The 20,260-nt window shown below is 47.2% G+C and overlaps 1 protein-coding gene across 1 annotated transcript in view; it reads right to left on the bottom strand.

Moving 5' to 3' along the window:
- Positions 1-1,177: 1,177 nt before the first annotated feature.
- The window catches only part of NOS1AP (nitric oxide synthase 1 adaptor protein), a 76,714-nt gene continuing 57,631 nt past the window's right edge, over positions 1,178-20,260 (bottom strand). The window contains exons 6-7 of the mRNA XM_027099236.1: positions 7,679-7,845; positions 1,178-5,726 (exon numbers count right to left, since the gene is read on the bottom strand). Of these exons, the coding sequence (XP_026955037.1) occupies positions 5,496-5,726; positions 7,679-7,845 (398 nt within the window). The 3' untranslated portion in view covers positions 1,178-5,495. The remainder of the gene's footprint in view (positions 5,727-7,678; positions 7,846-20,260) is intronic.

The raw sequence follows: 20,260 nt of genomic DNA, 5'->3' as shown, positions 1-20,260 counted from the left end.
GTTCTCCACCGGGTGCTGCTAAGGACAGAACTGATACTTTGGTCCAGAAATCAGCCTCATCTGTTGCCTCAGATAATCTAAAGAGAGATCTAGAGAAGGGTGAGAACGGAGAAGAGAGTGGCAATAATATTTCAATCTGGATATCAGATGGTGGATGGCTATTAAGCCTCTATCTTCCCTGGAAACTGAGGCATGGAGGTAGTTCACCCGAGAGTGCCCCAGATCCTGTTGCTTCTGAGAAACAGGACAGTTGCTGTGGGAAACCCACCCCCAGAAGGGCCCCCAGAGGAAAGGCCAACCTTAACCTTCTATCTGCAAGTAATGTAACTTATTCCAACTAAGAGTATCATTGAAAGGAATGTACCGAGCAGACAGAATTGCTAATTATCCATTTTCTATTTTCTTTGGAATAAAAACAGAAACATTAGGCATAAATGTGGAACAAAACTTTCAATGCATGTAAAGAGAAAACGTGGAGAATCCTGCCTACCACTAACTGGCATCTCTGGAGGGTTCCCTGCACACACATGCTACAGACTCAGGTGCCTGAACCCCACATCTGAACATCCCAACGGAAGCTGGAACACTTGAGTCTGTTGGTTACTCCCTATGCAACTGCAGGTAATTCACTTCTACTTGGACCTCCCTTTCTCCATCTTTCAACTGAGAGGGTTGGCTAGAGGCTCGGACAGTCTGTGATTTCACATCCAGGTGTATGGAGTGGTCAGTACCAGGGGCCATTGACTAAAGGCTCACTGAAGAACATCTCTAGATTTCCACTGGGAAGTCAGAGAATTAGGACTGGGAACAAAAGAGGAATTCCCTCCTGCAGAAGGCAGGGGAAAACAAATTGGAAGTTTCTTTTGCAGGTAACCATTCTAGTGGTGGAGGTACCATCAGTACATAAAAGACGACCCTTGCATCAAATGCTTTCATCCCAAATCCACTGGCACTCAGCACCATGAAAAATGCTGTGTTTGAGTCCTCCTCATGCCAGATTAAATAAGAATTTTAGTTTTGCAAACGTAGTTATAACATTTCGGGCATTTTCAAACCCTGGGAATGAGAACGCACACGCTGCTGCCGCCGCCTAAACCCAGCGCTGACGAGCCCTTCCGCTCCTGCAGCCGTCAAAAGTGGCAGCAGGCATACGGCTCCGACCTGTCGCTGCAGCAGTCTGCACATCACAGGAGAACCCAGACCAGGCCAAGCTGGGACAAAACAGCCAAGACTTCCTTAAATGTGAGGCAATTTAATAGTCCCTGTGTTTTGCATACGTGGGCCTGGCCCTGAAGCACCAAAATGAGGCAGCATTATTTTCAGCCTTGGCCTGGGCAGTCAGCTACAGCTGTGTGCTCACTTTCTCCATGGCGCAACAGGAGCAGATAGCACCGCCTCTTCCCTACCAGGCGGGACTTATTTGTACTCAGCACACTCTTAAAGCATCGGACACCTTTCGCAAAGGTAGGCCGTATCAATTTCTGGAAAGGTAGGAGTTAGCTTGGCCTTTCCAGAGCTGTGTGGTCTTTGGCAATGACTTATTCTGGTCACCATCTAAGTCCGCGGGAGGGCCACGCCTGGAGGGCGGTGTCCAGTTCTGCATTCCTGCCGCAGCACTACAAGCGTAAGTTCGACCCTGTGCCCTCCAGCTGGGGTGCCACTTCCCAAAACTCAGATACCCACCCTCAACCCACCCAGCAACACCAGACCACTGCCCACTGGCTCTCCAGCCTACTTGCCTGGACTCCAGCTCCTCCGCGAGAAGTGCGGGCAGGCCCAGGCTGAAGTTAGGGAGCGGCAGGCACATGGAAATGGCAGTGAGGAGAACCAGAGCGATTTGCCCACACACACACCGGACACACAAGCGGAGGCAGGCAGCGCTGTCTCAGCATGCACAAGGCAGGGGACCTGGGCAGTGCACCCAGGGCGCTGGGGACTGGGGGAAGCCACGAGGCCAGATGCTAAAACTAGGGCCTCGGCGGGGTGTGGAGGGTTTTTAGCGCTGTTCCTCTAACTACGGCATACACAGTTGCGAAGCATAGGTAACCAACCACTTGTCTCAGAACAAGTGCAAGTGGCACAGGTAGAGGAGAAATCTTTACATAGCAACACTGAGCTGCGGTATAACATTTTCCCCACGAGCTAGGCCAGGAATTGGCAAACTGTGAAGGAGCCTGGCCTACTTAACTGTTGCCAGTCAGCCACAGCACCTGGATCAATTCTGGAGCTGTGTGGGCCCAGCCCGTGGCCATGCGGGCGCCAGCTACATCCCAGCTTTGGTTCAAGGCTTGGCTATACTCTCGTTTGCACCCTTGAACTTCTGGTCCATCTAAAAGCAGGAAGCTAGTGCAGCCAGGCAAGCCTCATGCTGGGTTCGGGAAAGTGGTCCAAAGGGCTTGGGGTTCACTATTTACACACTGATATCTCATCTAGAAATGCTTAAGAGGCAGCTGAGCGACACCTTCGCCTGGGTACCTTTAAGGCCAGGCCAGGCCCTTTCTAGGTCAGCTCTGAACCAATTTAGGGAGAGGCTGGGAGAGATCTTGAGGTCTCAGGCCAAATCAGAATGCTGTGAAGGAGATCTAAGCCTAGCCCCATTGATAACAGTAGAACCAGACTGGCCTGTGAGAATAAATGGGGGAGAGGGGCATAAATCATGCAACAAGGGACCCCAAGAGTGCACCTGTTTGCAAGAAACTATCTTTATCCTTAGCTCTTCTCGGGAGCCACACAGGAGGACTTGGATGCCCCCAGAGCAAAGGAAAATATGTTCCCACTGAAGGGCTGAGATCACAGTATTACCCATTGGAATTCTGAGGACTGCTGGTAGTTTAACGAAGAAAGAAACCTTGCAGTTTGACGGCAGTAGAGTCTGACAGAACAAGTAAAAGTTGACCTCATACTGGACACTGTGCAGAGAAACCACGTATGCCAGATTTGATACGTTTTAAATGCATGAAAGATGTCAAGAAGACCTATCTATTAGTCCACCTATGTATCTTATATCGTTTATACCCAAAGATATGGATACTAATAAAAAGCCCTTGGATCAAATGCTACAAAGAGAGTGGGAGAGGAACACGCAGAGAAGCCTGTCGCTGAAGGCTGGTTTAGGACTGAATTGGTCCGGAGGACAGGGGAGCTGAAAGCCAGTTGAGAGGTTACAATAATACGGCTGCTTCATTCCCGGGCAGCAAAGGAAGGGGCAAACTGAAGAGACTGCTTATGAGGAAGGTAGAGAAGGGCAGAGGAGTCTGCTCCAGAAGCTCTCTGAAGACCTCAAGGTGCTGTCTGACCTGAAGATTTTAGAAGTCTACGACCCTACCCCAAGTCATTTCATCCATGTGGGATACTGATGCACTCTGGTGGCCTTTCAATCATGTCACTGCGTGAACTGAGACTCAACCAGGACACCACCAACTATAATCAACAGACTCCAAGTGCAGGAGAGGCTGAGGGTGTCCAGCCTGTGGAAGTGGCTGGAACTGAGAGAGGCTCATCAAGTGAACTGCAACTGGAACCATGCTCTTCCCCTCTCCTAGCTTCACTGTCTTCAAGGACAGAGGCAATTAAAATAGGGCCAGGGCAGTGACACCTGCTTGAGACAGATGCTTGATTCTGGGCCAGAGAACCGCTCTTAGGCTTTCATCCTGACTCTGGGAGACTTACAGGTCTTGTGGCTTCGCTGAGTACGTTAACTGCCTCAACACTCTTCTTGTGCAGACTGTACGTGTGCAAATAGTTTCTCTTTAGTATTAAGCAGTGAGTTCACATTCAAATGCCTCTCCGGTAATATTCACCATGAATACGCATCAAGCCCATTCTTAGATAAATAATAATTACTTGGCAATGGATATGCTGAAGGAGAAAAGTATCATGGCTGGAGGATGGATTTATATTTAACGGGAAACTCTGGAAATGACATGAGTTGCTGAACGGCCCCGTGCTGCAGCACGCCGGCTTTCTGCTCCTGTCAGCCGTCACACCTGGGAGGAGGGGATTCTCGGGACAGCCACTCCGTTAGTAACTAGAGGAGATGAACTGTGTTATCTGACAAAAGGCGATGATTTTTCCCCCAAATATAAGAAGCCATTAATGACATTCCTCCTCTTTGTTGCTGTTTTGGGAACACCTGCGAATCCTCCTAGAATTAGCACACATCCTTTTGGGTTCATGGTCTGGATTTTTAAAAAGGTTCAAATCCCTTGGAAGCAGCGCCCTACTGATTTTACTCTCTTGAAACCTGGCTGCAAAAGGCACCCATGAGGCTGGGCCTCAGGCCCAGGTCAGGGTGAGACTGTTACAAAGAAGGTCTTCTCAAGACCCAAGTCATTGCATCGTTCTGGGTGGGCTGCTGGCTGCTTCCTCAAGGGGTATGTGTTGGAAAGGACGGCTCCGCCTGGGTGGTTCACTCCACCCAAGGGTCACGAGATGAGTAAGGAGAAGAAACGATGAGGATCGATAAGAGCTCCCTAGAGAAGTCTTCGTGTTCTCATTCAAGAACGCAGAAGGCCAGCCTGGTTGACCAGACATAGAATGTCGATGCATAGAGCTGCCTTTCCTGATCTCTCACCAACTCTCCAAAGCCTGAAGACCCTACCTTCCTCCTCACTGTCAGCACCTACCCACCCAGGTCCTCACCCTGTCTGACTCCTACCACAGAATTCAGCCTGTAAACGGTACAAATGATTGTGTCTTCACTATTCCCCGATGGCCCATAGAGAAGATGAAGCTCGGACTCACAAGTTCCAAGGAAGATGTGGACTCTACCATGCCCTGCACAGAAAGCAAGCGAGAGGCATCCCTGCTAAGAGCAGCAGGGAAATCAGCTCACCCCTCCTTTCTAAAGCAGCAGCAGCGCAACACGTCTTCAGGGCTCACACAGCACTTGGCTCCTGAAATCTAAGCCAAGTCTTCTCATTATGGCTCAAATACTACGCCTACGTTCCTGTCAGTTAAATCCCAATATAATGAACTCCAGGCCAGTATGGTATCAAATTCTGCTTGGAGAAATCTTTAAAAAAAAAAAAAAAATCCTTCCTGGAATGCGTACATGACTAACAGAGGCATGGAAATCCCTATGGACGAGGTTTCCAGGGTGGTGGCTTCTGCAAGGGTGTTTGGGACAAATTCACACTTTAAACTCTTTTAAGAGTGGTATCACAAAGTCACATCTGTCCTGACTCCAGAGGCGTCCCTTCCCACCCCAAACACCAGCAAATGAAGGTAGGAAAGGAAGGGTGAAATTATGTGCATCTTGTTCCTTAGTCAGTTCAAATCATTATCCAACAACATCCAGCCAAGCCAGCCAAGCCCAACTCAGAGCGGGGGTACACGGGAAGCCAAAACACTTCTTCCCATTTCTACCGCGTCCCCCATCTCTCCCATCCCTGCCGCCCCCATTGCTCAACAAGCAACGACCCAACAGCGGGAGCCATCCCTCACAGCTCGCTAGGTTGTAAACCTGCCCTGTGCCCCTCGCTAAGGAAGGCGCGTCAAGCCCATGAGAGTGGAGCCTGCGAAGTAGGGAGGAGGCTGAGGAGAACCTGGGCCACAGCCACTTGTGTCTGTTGCTGCTGCTGCTGGAGGAGCTGCTGGAGGAGCTGCATCTGGTGCTGGGTGGACAGCGGCGTGCCCGCGCCCAAGCCCGGGGGCTTCGAGGAAGAAGAGGGAAGAAGCATCCTGGGCGAGGCTGTCAGCATGGGCTCCTGGGGGCGGGCTGAGACCTGGTGGAGAAGAGGAGACACGGCGTGACCCTGGGCAGGCGCCACCTTTAGGAGTCTGCCTTTAGCGTGTAGGAGGGTGGGGTGAAATGGCCCGCTTTTAACCAAGAGCTGGAAATGCTACGTCTTTTTTTTTTTTTTTGGCTGCACTGGGTCTTCATTGCTGTGCGTGGGCTTTCTCTAGTCGCGGGACTACTCTTCATTGTGCGGGCTTCTCATGGCAGTGGCCTCCCTTCCAGAGCACGGGCTCTAGGCACGTGGGCTTCAGTAGTTGTGGCACACAGACTCAGGAGTTGTGGCTCTCAGGCTCTAGAGCGCAGGCTTACTGTTGTGGCGCACGGGCTTAGCTGCTCTGCGGCATGTGGGATCCTCCCGGACGAGGGCTGGAACCTGCGTCCCCTGCATTGGCAGGCGGATTCCTAACCACTGTGCTACCCGGGAAGCCGCAATGCTACGTCTTCAGCGGAAATGTGGACAGACTCCCACAGAGGAGATGATGATCTGATGGCCTGGGCTGGGACCACAGAGTCAGAAAACCCTATCTGGACACCTGAGTTACTGATGCCATGTGATGGGAGACCAGGCAGCTGAGATCATCCTATCACTTGCCCATAGCTTCCAACTATACCATGTTGTTGAGTCACTTGAGGTTCTGGACTTGGAGGGATCTGTCTCTATGAAAGATAGCTACCTATCACCCCACTACGGGGCGGCTTCTACCTTTACTTTGTTGTGTTCTTAGGGCTCCCTCTTCCAGGCTCTGCAGGGTTCTCCTGGGCTGGCCACAGGTGAGGGAGGCGCTCCAGCCCAGCACGGCCTCCTCTCACAGTGAGAGCCACCAGGGAAGCAAGTCGGGACACAGACAGTGGTCTGGAGAGATCCTCTCTCTGAAAGGGGAAAGCAGTTTCTATTCCCTTCCCTCCTGTCTCCCTCCCGGTAGTTGGACACTTTCATTAAGACGGTTTCTGTGAGCCAGAGAATTCAAGCACAGGGTTGAATTTGATTTCTGGCAGCTCTGCTGCTGGTCCTTTTTCCGACGTGCAAGAGGAAGCACCCAGTGACAGAGGGCTTTTGCCACTTGCAGAGTACAAACTGGGCACCAAAGAAGATATCAGGCAGACAATCGGGAACAACATTGCCCTTCAAACGAGACAGGTTTCTCTTTCTGATGAACTAGCCCGACGACTTCCACTTGAGAAAAGGCATTGCATGGTGAGGAAAGAGAGGCACTCCTGATACAGGCAACTGGCAGGGAATCTACAGGAAGGGGAATTTGTCAGTAGTTTCCTCCTGTTGGCAGGGGTGAGGGGGGTGCGGGGGGGGGGTTGTTTTGTCTTTGGGTTGGAGGTTCTTAGTTTCTTAACCTGGATCCTATCAGGAACTCCTTGAGGGCGGCCATCATCTCACCCGTAAGATACGAGGTTGAAATTGACGCCTGAGGTGGTCTGGCAGTTTCTAACCTCCAAGGGGCCAATCTCCAGCCTCCCCAGGAGCATCAAAGGCACACAACCCCTAGCTGCAGGCAGAGGCAGCCCTAACTCACTCTGCTCCTTCAGCTGAGCCCCCGGGGATCATGTCACATTGTGCAAGGATTAGCCATGCACAGGTACTGTGCAGCGACAAGGTGCCATTCAAGGTGGGGCCTCCACTGGGAAGAAGGGGACCCAGTGCTGATGGGACCCTGGAGGGTGGCACGCATCGGGAATGAGCTCTGTGGCATCCTGACACGCAGCAGCGTCCAGCATCAACACACGGGGACTGAATCTCTAGAAGTCAGGCCCCTCTGAAAGGAAGTAAAACGTGCTCTGGAACCACCACGGTGCTGGGGAGCGCCTCACCCTAAAGGTGACCCAGCAGGCGCTAAGAGGTGACCGACAGTGGCTGAGGCTGTGACACAGACTGCTCTGGGAGGTGGCATGCGTGCAGACCGCCTGGGTGGGCCACCTCCGGCTTACCTTGGAGTCTGTATGGGAGCCTCCTTCCTTCCCTACCGCGTCGAGGTCAGTCACACCTCGGCTGAACTCCAGGGCCTCATTCCCTGGGAGCGGGGCCTCAACGGCATCGATGTCCGTCTCCTCTGCAGTGGCCGTGGAGGCCCTCTCGGCTCCAGTGAGCTGGCGGCCTACAGGGACAACAGAGAGGGTAGGGAAGGGGTACAGTCACACTAAGGACAACGTCCCACTTGCCCAACACTTTAGTTTTCAGTTGTGTCACACCTAGGGACGCCACTGGCTTTGTAACGTTTTCACATATCTTTTCACTCAAGTCTGTTACATTTCCAATCCAATAAGATGTTCTCATTTTAACATCCTTTTAAAGTCCAGAAACAAAGACACCATTTCCTCAAGTCTGCACATGACTGCTTGGCCATGCTCCTAACGGGCTGTCAGATAAGGGGTAAATCACCTCACTCCCTGGGCCCCAGTTCCTTCAACTGTATAGTGGAGGCTGAGTTAGGTGGGTGGGAGGGTTGCAGGCCTGAAAAATAAGGACAAGGAGATCCGAGGCCCCATCCCACACAGTACGTCAGTCTCCCATCCTCAGAGCCTGCCTCTGACCGTCCCTCAGGAGCAGAAGCTAGGGAAGGGCCCTGGAGAAGGCGGCAGTGGCAGAGGAGAGACAGGTGGCTGGTTTTCATGCCTTGTCTTGTCTATTTCCTACTTGCCCCTTCCTACCGAAGACAGTGACCATGTCTTTGATCACACGCTCAGCACGTGTATGAAATTCCTACTGTTTCTTATTTTTCTTCATTCCCTGTTCCTCTCTCTTTCCTGGGCTCTATAAAAACACCTGGCAATTCTCAGGCATTTCCCAGGAAACATTTTTTTTTTCTCTACATTTGGGATTAGGTTCATCACTACTGTCTTCAAATAAAACTTCTTAAAAGGCTTCAGAGACCAAGCACCAATTGTAAAACTGCACAGGCTAATGTAAGTAGCAAGTATGAAGAGTTGATTCCCTAACCCTAAGGCCGACCCAGGGAGCCAGGCTTTGGTCATCTGAGGGCCCGCCTTGTAGAACAAATAGTCCTAACAAGTCTTCTCATGCAAACCCATACGAGTCATCGGGGGAAGCAAGGCGGTATTTAGAAAGCCAACGGTGTGCTTGGTTTTCCTCCTGGCTGCTCTGGGAGCTGGGAGACGGACTGCTAAGGGTTGCAGTGGCATGTAACAGAAAGGAGGGCCCTGGACCATGGCCTGGCAGGGCAGCTCTTCTGCTCCTTTGTAAAGCAGCCGGCAGGAACATAGGGAGTGGGCTACTTCCTACCATCTCCTGCACCCAGAAGTGACCTTCCTGATGATGAAGAGGTTGATCCTGTGAGAGGGAGGCCGATGGATAACTCGTGACTATTTCTTAGTAGGTGGATGGTGTTGGGAACTGAGCCTCTGAGTCTCCTTGCCCGCAGAGGAGTGAGCAGGGTGAACTGGGCCTGCGTTTGAGGAGAGATCTCCATCAGTCATCAGGAGGGACTGGCTCCTACAGCACCGGGCATCCATCTGTCAGTGCACTTAATTAGCTCATGATAGCAACTGTGCCCTTCTGGTCTTGAGACCAAGGGTGTATTTCATTCATGGCTCCCGAGGATCTGGCACAGAGAAGGTGTTCAGTAGACACTAACAAAGGCAACAGTGTCACGACAGGGTAGCAGAACAGGGAAGTGGGCTATAAGAGGCGGCTGCCCCTCACCCCTGGAGATCCTAATGACGAGAACTAAGCAGCCCTCCAGAGGGTCTGGAGATGCCCAGCCCAGGAGCCCAGAAGGGATTGGAAAATCTCTTAGGTTCTAGCTCTGCTTCTGGGGGAGTCATTAAAAAACAAACTTCTCAGCCATTTTCTTTGTACTAGTGGAGTTCCCAAACCAAGCCTGACGTACATGAAGTCACCAACTATGGGACTGCTTTTTGAGAGACTTCCTGCCACTCAGTGGGCTCTTTGAGGATCACATTTGGAGTCTTATAGATTTAGTACAGCTAACGGGTAGAGAGTACAAGCATACCTATTTTACTGCACTTTACAGATATTTCATTTTTACAAATTGAAGGTTTGTGGCAAACCTGCATTGAGCAAGTCTACTGGCACCATTTTCCCAACAGCATTTGCTTACTGTGTGTCTGTGTCACATTTTGGTAATTCTCACAATATTTCAAACTTTCTCATTATCTGTTATTAGGTGCTATCCATTATTTGTTATGATGATCTCTGATCAGTGATCTTTGCTTATAATTATTTGGGGGCACCATAGACTGTACTCATATAAGACAGTGAACTTAATGTGCTCTGACTGCTTCACTTGCTAGCCACTCCCACCCCCCACCCCCCCACCCTGCCCATCTCTCTTCCTTTTCTTGGGCCTCCCTATTCTCTAAGACACAACAATATGGAAATTAGGCCAATTAATAACCTTACACTGGCCTCAAGTGTTCAAGTGAAAGGAAGAGTCACATGTCTCTCGTCTTAAATCAAAAGCTAGATATGATTAAGCTTAGTGAGGAAGGCGTGTTGAAAGCCAAAATAGGTCAAAAGCAAGGCCTCTTGCAACAGTTAGCCAAGTTGTGAATGCCTAACCCAGAGCAAGGCCCTAACTCTCTTAAATTCTATGAAGGCTAAGAGAAGGTAGGAAGCTACAGAAGAAGAGTTTGAAGCTAGCAGAGGTTGGTTCATGAGGTTTAAGGAAAGAAGCCATAACCATAAGGAAAAAGTGCAAGGTGAAGCTGCAAGTGCTGAGGTAGAAGCTGTGGCAAGTTACCCAGAAGATCTAGGTAAGATCATTAATGAAGGTGTCTACACTAAACAACAGATTTTCCATGTAGAGGAAACAGCCTCATATTGGGAAGATGCTGTCATTCAGGACTTTCATAGCTAGAGAGGAGAAGTCAATGACTGGCTTCAAAGCTTCGAAGGACAGGCTGACGCTCTTTAGGAGCTAATACAGCCAGTGACTTCAACTTGAAGTTGAAGCCAATGTTTATTTACCACTCCGAAAATCCTAGGGCCCTTAAGAATTACGCTAAATCTACTCTGCCTGTGCCCTACGCATGGAACAACAAAGCCTGGATGACAGCACATCTGTCGACAACATGGTTTACTGAATATTTTAAGACCACTGTTGAGACCTACTGCTCAGAGAAAAAGATTCTTTTCAAATTATTACTGCTCATTGGCAATGCACCTGGTCACCCAAGAGCTCTGATGGAGAGGTACAATGAGATTAATGTTGTTTTCACGCCTGCTAGCACAGCATCCGTTCTGCAGCCCATGGATCAAGGAGTAATTTCAACTTTCAAGTCTTATTATTTAGGAAATACATTTCATAAGGCTACAGCTGCCATAAATAGCAATTCTCCTGATGGATCTGGGCAAAATAACTTGAAGATCTTCTGGAAAAGATGCACCATTCTAGACACCATTAAGAACATCCGTGATCCATGGGAAGAGGCCAAAATGTCAACATGAACAGGATTTTGGAAGAAGTTGATCCCAACCTTCATGGATGACTCTGAGGGGTTCGAGACTTCAGTGGAGGAAACAACTGCAGATGTGGTGCAAACAGCAAGAGAACTAGCATTAGAAGGGGAGGCTGAAGATGTGACTGAATTGCTGCAATGTCATGATAAAACTTGAACAGATGAGGAACTGCTTCGTATGGATAAGCAAAGAAAGTGGTTTCGTGAGATGGAATCTACTTCTGGCAACGATGTGTAAAGACTGTTGAAATGCCAATAAAGGATCTAGAATATTACATAAACTTAGTTGATAAAGCAGTGGCAGGGTTTGAGAGGATTGACTCCAATATTGAAAGAAGTTTTACTGTGGGTAAAATGCTATAAAACAGCATTGCCTGCTACAGAGAAATTGTTTGTGAAAGGAGCGTCAACCAATGTGGCCAACTTCACTGATGCCTTATTTTAAGAAACTGTCCCAGCCCGCCCCACCCCGCACCTTAGCACCCACCACCCTAATCAGTCAGCACCCATCAACACTGAGGCAAAACCCTCCACTAGCAAAAAGATTACGGTTTGCTCAGATGATAGTATTTGTTAGCAATGAAGTATTTTAAAAGTATGTACAGTTTTTTACATATAATACTATTGTACACTTAATAGACTACAGTATAGTGTAAAGATAACTTTTATGTGCGTTGGGAAACCAAAAACTTTGTGCTACTCGCTTTATTGCAATATTCATTTTATTGCTGTGGTCTGAAACTGAACTCGCGATATCTCCTAGGTATGCCTGTATAGTAACAGATCTGTTAGAACCGGGGGGGGTAAAGCTGGGGTAGAGAGAAAGAACAAGCTAGATGGAGGGATATTATTATTGTGTGTGTGCCTGTCAGTGTATCAGATAACACAACATCTCGAAAAGGGACCCACAGCAAACGGTCTTCTGCAGGTCCTATCAGACAAGGGACAAAATCTGGTATTTGCAATGTTCCTGATATCGACAAGCCCAAGGGACAAGAAATGATACGAAAATCTTCTGGTAAAACCAGGAAACTTACAGGATCGGGCACTATGGATTTCAAATTGTAATAGGGACAGGTAAGACTGAACTTGGGGTAGGGGATGGTGCTTTTTAAACTGTTTATTTAAACTATACTGGATACACTGAATAGTCTCTAGACATATGCTGATTTCATTCATCTACTCAGTAAGTATTTGTTAAGAACCCTGTATACAAAAGAAGTCCACTGGGCATAAAGATGAATAAGCAAAATCTGTGCTTTCAATGCTTCCCCAGCCTGATGGAAGAAACAGACACAAACCACAGATGCAGCATGAGGCTGTATCACCTATGAGGGAGCTATCCAGGGTACAGGACAACAGAAGAGGAACATCTAAGTCAGGCGGGTGTTAGAGTAGGCCGTGCAGAGGGGAAACACCTCCTGAGGAAGGAGTACCAGCTAAGGCAGGTGAAGAAGCAGGCAGAGGGGAGGGGAGGCCATGGAAGGCACTCTAGGCAGAGGGCAAGGCAGGGGCAAAGACACAGAGGTACAGAAGTCCACAGCGTGGTTGGAGACACTGCAAATGACTGCGGGAGGGACCTGACCAGGAAGCGTCAGGATCTGATCTTGAAGGAAGGCAAGAAGGTGAAGTAATACCAAAAGATTTTCATTTTTTCAAATTTCACCTAGGGATGACGTGGAGGATAGATCTATAAGGGACACGATAGAGAGCAACACTCTAGGGGAGAAAGATGAGGGCTTAAGCTAAAGAGGTGGCATAAGACAGAACAGAGGGGACAAATCTGAAATACCTTCAGGGGTGCAGAAATCACAGGACTTGGTAACCAACTGTCTGCGGGCGGGGAAGGGGGAGGGAAAGAGGGAGAGAGGAGGAGATGGGGAGGGAGAGAGAGAGGAATACATGTAGAATGCGTTTTAAAACTCTGATTTAGGTGACTGAGTAGAGACTGGCATCCTTTAGGGAAAATTTTGGAGAAGGAGGATTGTGGGTAAGAGAATGAAATTGTGAGAGTCCGTAGCAGCTAACTGGAGATAGCCACTATCCGTAAGTGGAGAGTTCAAGAAAAAGGTCTGGGCTGGAGTTAAAACCATGGGCAGTCAAAAAAGAGCAAAGGGACCGATCCCAGGAGAAAATCCCCACACCTGAGGGGTAGGTAGAAAGGAGAACCTACAAAGGATGCTGGAAAGCAGCTAGCGGAGAAAAAAGGAAAGAGTGCGGGGTGGCGGTGGGGGGCCCCAGAAGCTGGGGAAGGGGAGCGCTTCATTCCCAGTGGTGCACACTGCAGACAAAGGCTGGTTCAATTTGCCGACTAGGTGGCCCTTCAGTGACCTGGACCGGTCGTTTCAGGAAGGACTGGCAGGCAGCAGACACCAGATCACTGGAGGTTGAAGGGCTAATGGCGAGGGTGGGGTAGACAATGAGTATAAATGTGTCTCGCAAGAAGCTTGACTATGGAGAGGAAAGAGATAGGCTGGGGGAGATGCAGGGACAAGGAAGGTTTGAGTTTTGTTTTTTTTTTTTATGATGGAAAAGACTTGACCTTATCTATTTGCAGTGGTGGGGGGGGAAAGTCAGCACAGTAGAAGATTCAGGTGATGATTTAGGAGAGAGCTGATGGCTCAGGGTTTAGGAAGAGGCGAGATGAGGGGAAAAGCAGAGGCAGTGAATAGGTTAATCTCAGACAGGAGAAGAACATGGTCCACCAAGACGGAAACTGGGGATGAGGGAAAGGCAGAAGGACTGCTGAATGGCAAAGGAGCCTGGGGCCAAGTCTGGGGACCACAGATGTGTAATGGACCAGCGTCACAGGGCAAAATGGACAGGTACTGTTGGATGAATGTAGAACTTTTTACATGTCAATTATACCTCAAAATAAAATGGTTAAAATGAAAAGGATTATCAGCTCAGTCCAAAAGTACTTGAAATGGCCACTTTTTGCCTCAAAATGGCAACAGCAATAGCTTAAACTCAAATAGTGCTTACTGTGTTCCAGGCACTAGTTTAAGGGATTTACATGTCTTAACTCATTTATCCTTAGAACCACCCTGAGAGTTAAGCACTATTATTATCCCCATTTGACAGATAAAGAAACTGAGGCACAGAGCTGGTAAGGCTGGAGCTGGGGCTCAAAGCCTGCCAGTCTGGCTCCAGGCTTGGTGCTCTTAACCATTGCACCACCTCGTCTCCCAACAGGCTCACTGCTTCCACCTGTAGTCTCAGCCACCCTGCTTTATCTTCTTCATTGCATCGACATCCCCTAAAATGGTCTTATTTGTCATCTGTTTGATCCCCCACCCCAACTTTCAGTGTGAGCTCCTCGCCAGCGGAAACCTTGTCTTGTTCACAGTATCCCCAGAATCGAGCCTGGCATATGCGGAAACTCGATAAACATATGCTGAATGAAGGAAGGGAACTGAAACTCAGGAGAACCAAAGGATCAGGCAGTGGCGGCCTGATGAGATGGAAGAGCAGGTGTGGTGGGAGCGTGGAAGTGACACAAGGTCAGTGGTGTGCTTGCTTGAATAAGCCAGATGCCCAGGTCCAGCAGATGTAACAGGTACACAGTAAATACTCCTGAATCCACTGCTCACTGTCTAGATGGCAAGAGTTTTATTTCTAAGAAGCTCTAATCTCCAAAGGGCTCCAAGCCCTTCCCCACGTTGGATTGTCTGCTGCCGTGGGAAGAGGGACGCCTCCAGGGGAACGGGATCTCTCCCAGGAAACCCACTCCAGGAGTCAAAGAAACAGCACAGGGCAAAGCAAGGCAAGAGGAACAGGGGCAGTGGCCCCACCTGGCTCTGAGCCCCGGGTACTGGCCAAGGACAGCTGCTGCCAAAACATACAAAAGATAAATCTCCCCCAGGGTAGGGAACGGTGGGAAGAATGAGGGAGGAAAGAAAGGCAGGCAGAGAAAGGGAGAGAGGGGCGGCACACACAATGAAAGTGAGGACCTTCATTAAAAGCACTCCCGAAACCCAGAAGGGAAAGGGCTGACAAGACATCAAAGAAGACAGCAAAGCCTCCGCACTTTCCAATTCCTCCAGAGTAAACAAGTTTCCTCTGCATGACAAACGGCCTGCCTGGGGCAGCTCCGCTGGAAAGATAAACACTGCATTAAATGAAAGCGCCCTAACGTGGAAGCAAGATTCTTGTTAAAAGGAAAAGAAAACCTGCCGACCCACAGTTCCACTGTGGAGCTTCAAGGTGCCCCGTTACAGAGAAAAATCCTAATGGAGTCAATAAAGTCTTCTGGGTGAAGCATTTATGGAAAAAAGGAACGTGTTCCTAGCAGTTTATAGACAGTATGGAAGCAAGTGGGGCTGTAAAAGGGAAGTGACTACGGCGGGGCTTGATAAGAAAACATTTCCCATCTCAGATCTGTAGAATTCCAAGCACTGATACTCAAAGTAGGTTTCACTTCACGGCAGTGGCACTACACGGCATTCAGAGGGCACCTGATTAATCATTTAACGTGGATCTGTCATGAAATCATGGGACTTCAGAGATCTTCTTGTCCACTGCCCCCACTGCATAGATGGGGTCACGTAGTTGAGACTCTGAACTGGAGAACTGGCTAATAGCTAACGTGTATTTAGAGTGTATTACAGGCTAGGCACGATGCTGATTTACATGCATTATCTCCCAACACCTAGCAGATAAGAATGATCCAGAGAGACTATAAAGTTTGCTGAGGATCACCCGGCTGAGAAGTGGTAGAGTTAGGGTCCAAGCCCAGCTGTTCAGGTGCCAGAACCCAGACTCTCAGCTGCTTCTCTAGTCTGCTGGTCCAACAGTCTCTCCAAAATGCCACACTGCCTTTTCATTTCTGTGATGGTTACTTTTGTATGCCAATGTGCCTGGGCCATGGTGCCCAGATATTTGACCAAACATTATTCTAGATATCGCGCTGAAGGTATTTTTCACACGAGAGTAAACATTTAAATCAGTAGACTCTGAGTCAAGCATGTTACCCTCCATGATGTAGGCAGGCTTCAACCAATCAGTTGAAGGTCTTAACAGAACAAAGACTGACCTCCCTGCAAGAAGAGGGAATTGTGCCAGCAGACCACCTTTAGATTGGAACTGCAGCTCTTTCCTGGACTTCCAGCCTGGAGCCCACCCTGCAGATTTTGGACTGGCCACACCTCCACAATCACATGAGCCAATTCCTTAAAATGGGGTGTGTGTGTGTGTGTGTGTGTGTGTGTGTGTGTGTGTGACATGAGCCAATTCCTTAAAATGGGGGGTGTGTGTGTGTGTATGTGTGTGTGTATCTCCCTGAAAAATACAATTTACATCACTCCACAGGCCAGATTCTCCCTTACATGAGTTGGGGAGAGCCCCTACCACTCCCTTTACTCTGCAGAGACGCCAACACGATATATGGAGAGCATATCCAACCCATGCTTGACCTCCTTAAAGAGATATATACTCAGTGCTCTGACATATTAAACTCTGAAGGAACTACACTGGGCCTGACAGATTTCCCTAAAATGAACCGAGATGTTTCATTTCCCTAAAATGAACATCAGTTACATTCTTCTCAGGGAGAATGGTATACAGAAGGTGCCAAATAGATGAAATCTCACGTATATTACTGTAATTTGAAAAAATGATCACCAAAAAGGTTATAAAAGGAGAGGTGCATGTAGCTGATGGGCCCATTATCTCGACGCTGACCACCTGTTAGTCAGAAGAGCGTAGCCACGTTGGTCTCTATCTGCAGCCTCAGCCACCATCACTCATCACCATCAGTACTCTCTTCAGCCTTCCAGCCTCACCCTCTAGGCTACATCACCTCAATGCTACCTACTCCCCCCCAAACCAAGGTCATCGTTCTTCATCAAGGGGACTGTTTAGAAGTCACTCCCTGCTGAAATTTCTACTCAATCTCCACGCTCATTGTGGCACAGAGTAAGCACTGAATAAATGCTGTTGACAATGACTAAAATGACACACATCCCTTGCCACAATCACTGACCATGTTTACCAGTTTATTCAACAAGTATTTATTATGCCAGGAACAGTCCCTACCCTCCCAGAGCTTGCACTCTACTGAAGACAGGAGGACACGATGTATCTGGTAGACAGTGGGCTAAATGCTAATGTTAACAGCATCAGCCAGGAGTGAAAAGAACATAGGAACCTGCAGGAAAAAAGTGTTTAAATTTTCGGGAAGGGGAGAGGAAGAGAATGGGACAGTGGAAGCTGGAAGGCAGGCTTCCCAGAAGACAGGACAGTGAAGGATAAGTAGAATGGCTGCCTGGGGTAAATGCAGGAACCACCAGCAGATGGAACGGCATTGACAACGGCTGGAGGGTACACGATACACTCAGGGTGCTAGGGGAGGAGTCGGGGGAGACAAGACGGAGAAAAGGATCGGAAGGGATCCCTACTGGAACCTCTACTCACCCCCAGAGAGAATCCTGCCTAGTATCACAGGAAATCATATCAACCCACCCCCACCCAGAAGACCCCTGCAGGGTCTAGAAGGGGAAGGAAGGAGTAGCTCCCACTGCAGGAGGGAAAGAGGACCTACCCCTCAGAATAGTCCATATGAAATGTTATCCAGCTCTTCTCTCCAAAAGGCCAAACCATACCATCCTGACCTCTTTAGCAAATGGCTGAGAAGTTAGTTCTGATTAGGTGCTCGGAGGCTAGATCAAGCTCCACAGACAGGAGTTCCATGATAAGAACACAGTTCAAACACTCAACCTCTAGGTAACCTCCCTATGTCCAACTCCTTTCACTCCAGGAATAAATGGCTTCACCAGAGACAATGCCCTTTACTTTCTGATTGGAATTTCTTTGGATATGTGCATCCTGGCTGCTAGTGGTACTTTGGGTTTGAAAGCCTCTGAGGCTTAGCTATGATTCTCCACCAACAAGGGAGCAGGGCATTACCAAAGAACACTTAATAACGTAAAGGTATCAATCTTTTCCAGCTAGCAGCTCTCAGGGCAAATCCTCCAGTTTAGAAGTGAGCAGATCAGCTTCTGTTGTCTGAGCAACATGGCCAGCTATAGGTCCGGTATAATGAAAAGTACATCTTTCTCCCACTATCGCCACCTAGTTCCTTTTTGCAGAATGAACCACAGTAACCAATGTCTTGTGTATCATTCTGGAGATGTTCTATGCAGAGTAGGCACATATATGGTTTCATGTGTATATGTATATATACATATATATACACACACACTTTCATTTACATGTATATATTTTTCTACAGTATAATTGGTAGCGTGTCATATCCACAGTTCTACACCTTGATTTTTTTTTAATTCAACAAAATATCTTGGAGATGACTTTTTATCAGTTCATAGAGTACACCAACTGTGTAATATCCCATTATTTGTAACCATAATTTATTTTAAAATCCCCTCTTGCTATTTCCGATTTTTTGCTTTTATAACAAATTCTTTGCTTACATAACTTTATGTATGCATTATTTCATACATGTATGGGTTTACCCTTAACATGAATTCTTTGAAGGGAATTTGAGGGTAATTTGGGGGTCAAAGCATGTGAATTTTCAAAATTAATGATTTCCACATTTTTCTCCATAGGGATTCTACCTTTATCACACACTATGTCAACATGTGTGTCTGGGTTTATTTCTGAGCTTTCTGTTCTGATCCATTCACGCACTTACTTATTCATGCATCAGCACAGTTTTACCTATTATAGCTTTATAATATGTTTTTGTACCTGGAAAGCCACTCTTCTGTCATCACTCATCTCTTCCAGGATTTTTTCTATTCTTGCTTTTCCCCATATTTTAAAATAATAATAGCTAACATGTATTTGGTGTTTACCATGTGCCAAGCACCAGACTCAGCATTTGAAATGTATCTGCTCATCTAATCAACACAAAAATTCTATGAGGCAGGCATTACTGTTATTGCTATTTTTTCCAAAAGAGGAAACTAAGGCACAGGGAGGTTATGGAACTTGCCCAAAATCACACAGCCAGTGACCACTGCAGCTAGAATGTAAACCAAGAGTCTCTACTCTTCACCACTTTGTGATAATGCCTTTTGCAGTATGAGATTTCTTTTGCTATTTTCTAACTTCTTGAATTGAATGTTTAATTAATTTGATTTTCATGATTGATCATCTATTAATGTAAATAATTAAGCCTTTGATTTTCCTCTGAGCACTCTTTTATCTGTATTCCATAAGTTTTGAATATGATAGCGTACCAAGGTGCCTACTTTGCTGTTAAAAATTTGTATTGTAATGTTAAATTTATAGATTAATGTAAGGAGAATTAACATTTTTATGATGTTGAGATTTCCCAACCAAGAACTTTCCAATTGTTTATGATTTTCTTCATACAAAACATATATGTTTTATTATGATTATTCATCGGCATTTTATCTTTTTAAATTGCTATTTTAGTGGATATGTTCTTCCACTATGACTTCCAACTGGTTGTTGTTGGAATAGAAAACCAGTTATCCATATGTATCTATTGGACCTCACCCCTTTAACTAAATTCTTTCATTTCTAATAGCTTTCAGTTTATTTTCATGGGTTTTCCACATAAAAATGTATAAACCATATTAACTTTTTGCCTAATACTCATACTTTTTCCCCCACATTTACTGTTAGATTATAGAGATGATAAAAGACATCTTTGTCTTATTCCTGACTTTTAATGAGACTTGAAGATTGGAGATATTGGAATAATGTCCATGCTGAGGGTTCATAAAACTATAGAGTTTAGAAATAGGAAAAAAAAAACCTACTTAGATAACTGTAATTATCTTCTTTCTAATTTGTTTTATGAAGGTGCTTTTGTATGGTAATTTTCTTTGGGGTCTGACTTGGTAGCATAAACAGCTCTACCTTTAAAATGTGTTTCCTGATATCCAGTTTAAATGCTTCTTTGTTTGATAGTTTAAATATCTTCAATTTTCCGGTATAAAAGTAACACACATTCTTAAAGAAAATTTGCAATACAGAGAGAAACGGAGAAAATCAAATGTTTTTTAAGTGAACTGATTGCCTGCACGCACGAACACACACACACACACACACACACACACACACACACACACACACACA

This window comes from Aethalodelphis obliquidens, unplaced genomic scaffold, assembly GCF_003676395.1.
Source record: "Aethalodelphis obliquidens isolate GAN/ISIS:26980383/991018 unplaced genomic scaffold, ASM367639v1 scaffold130, whole genome shotgun sequence".
Classification (NCBI taxonomy): Eukaryota; Metazoa; Chordata; class Mammalia; order Artiodactyla; family Delphinidae; genus Aethalodelphis; species Aethalodelphis obliquidens.
Note: the sequence above shows the minus strand (reverse complement) of the source record. Positions and strands in the feature narration are given on the sequence as shown.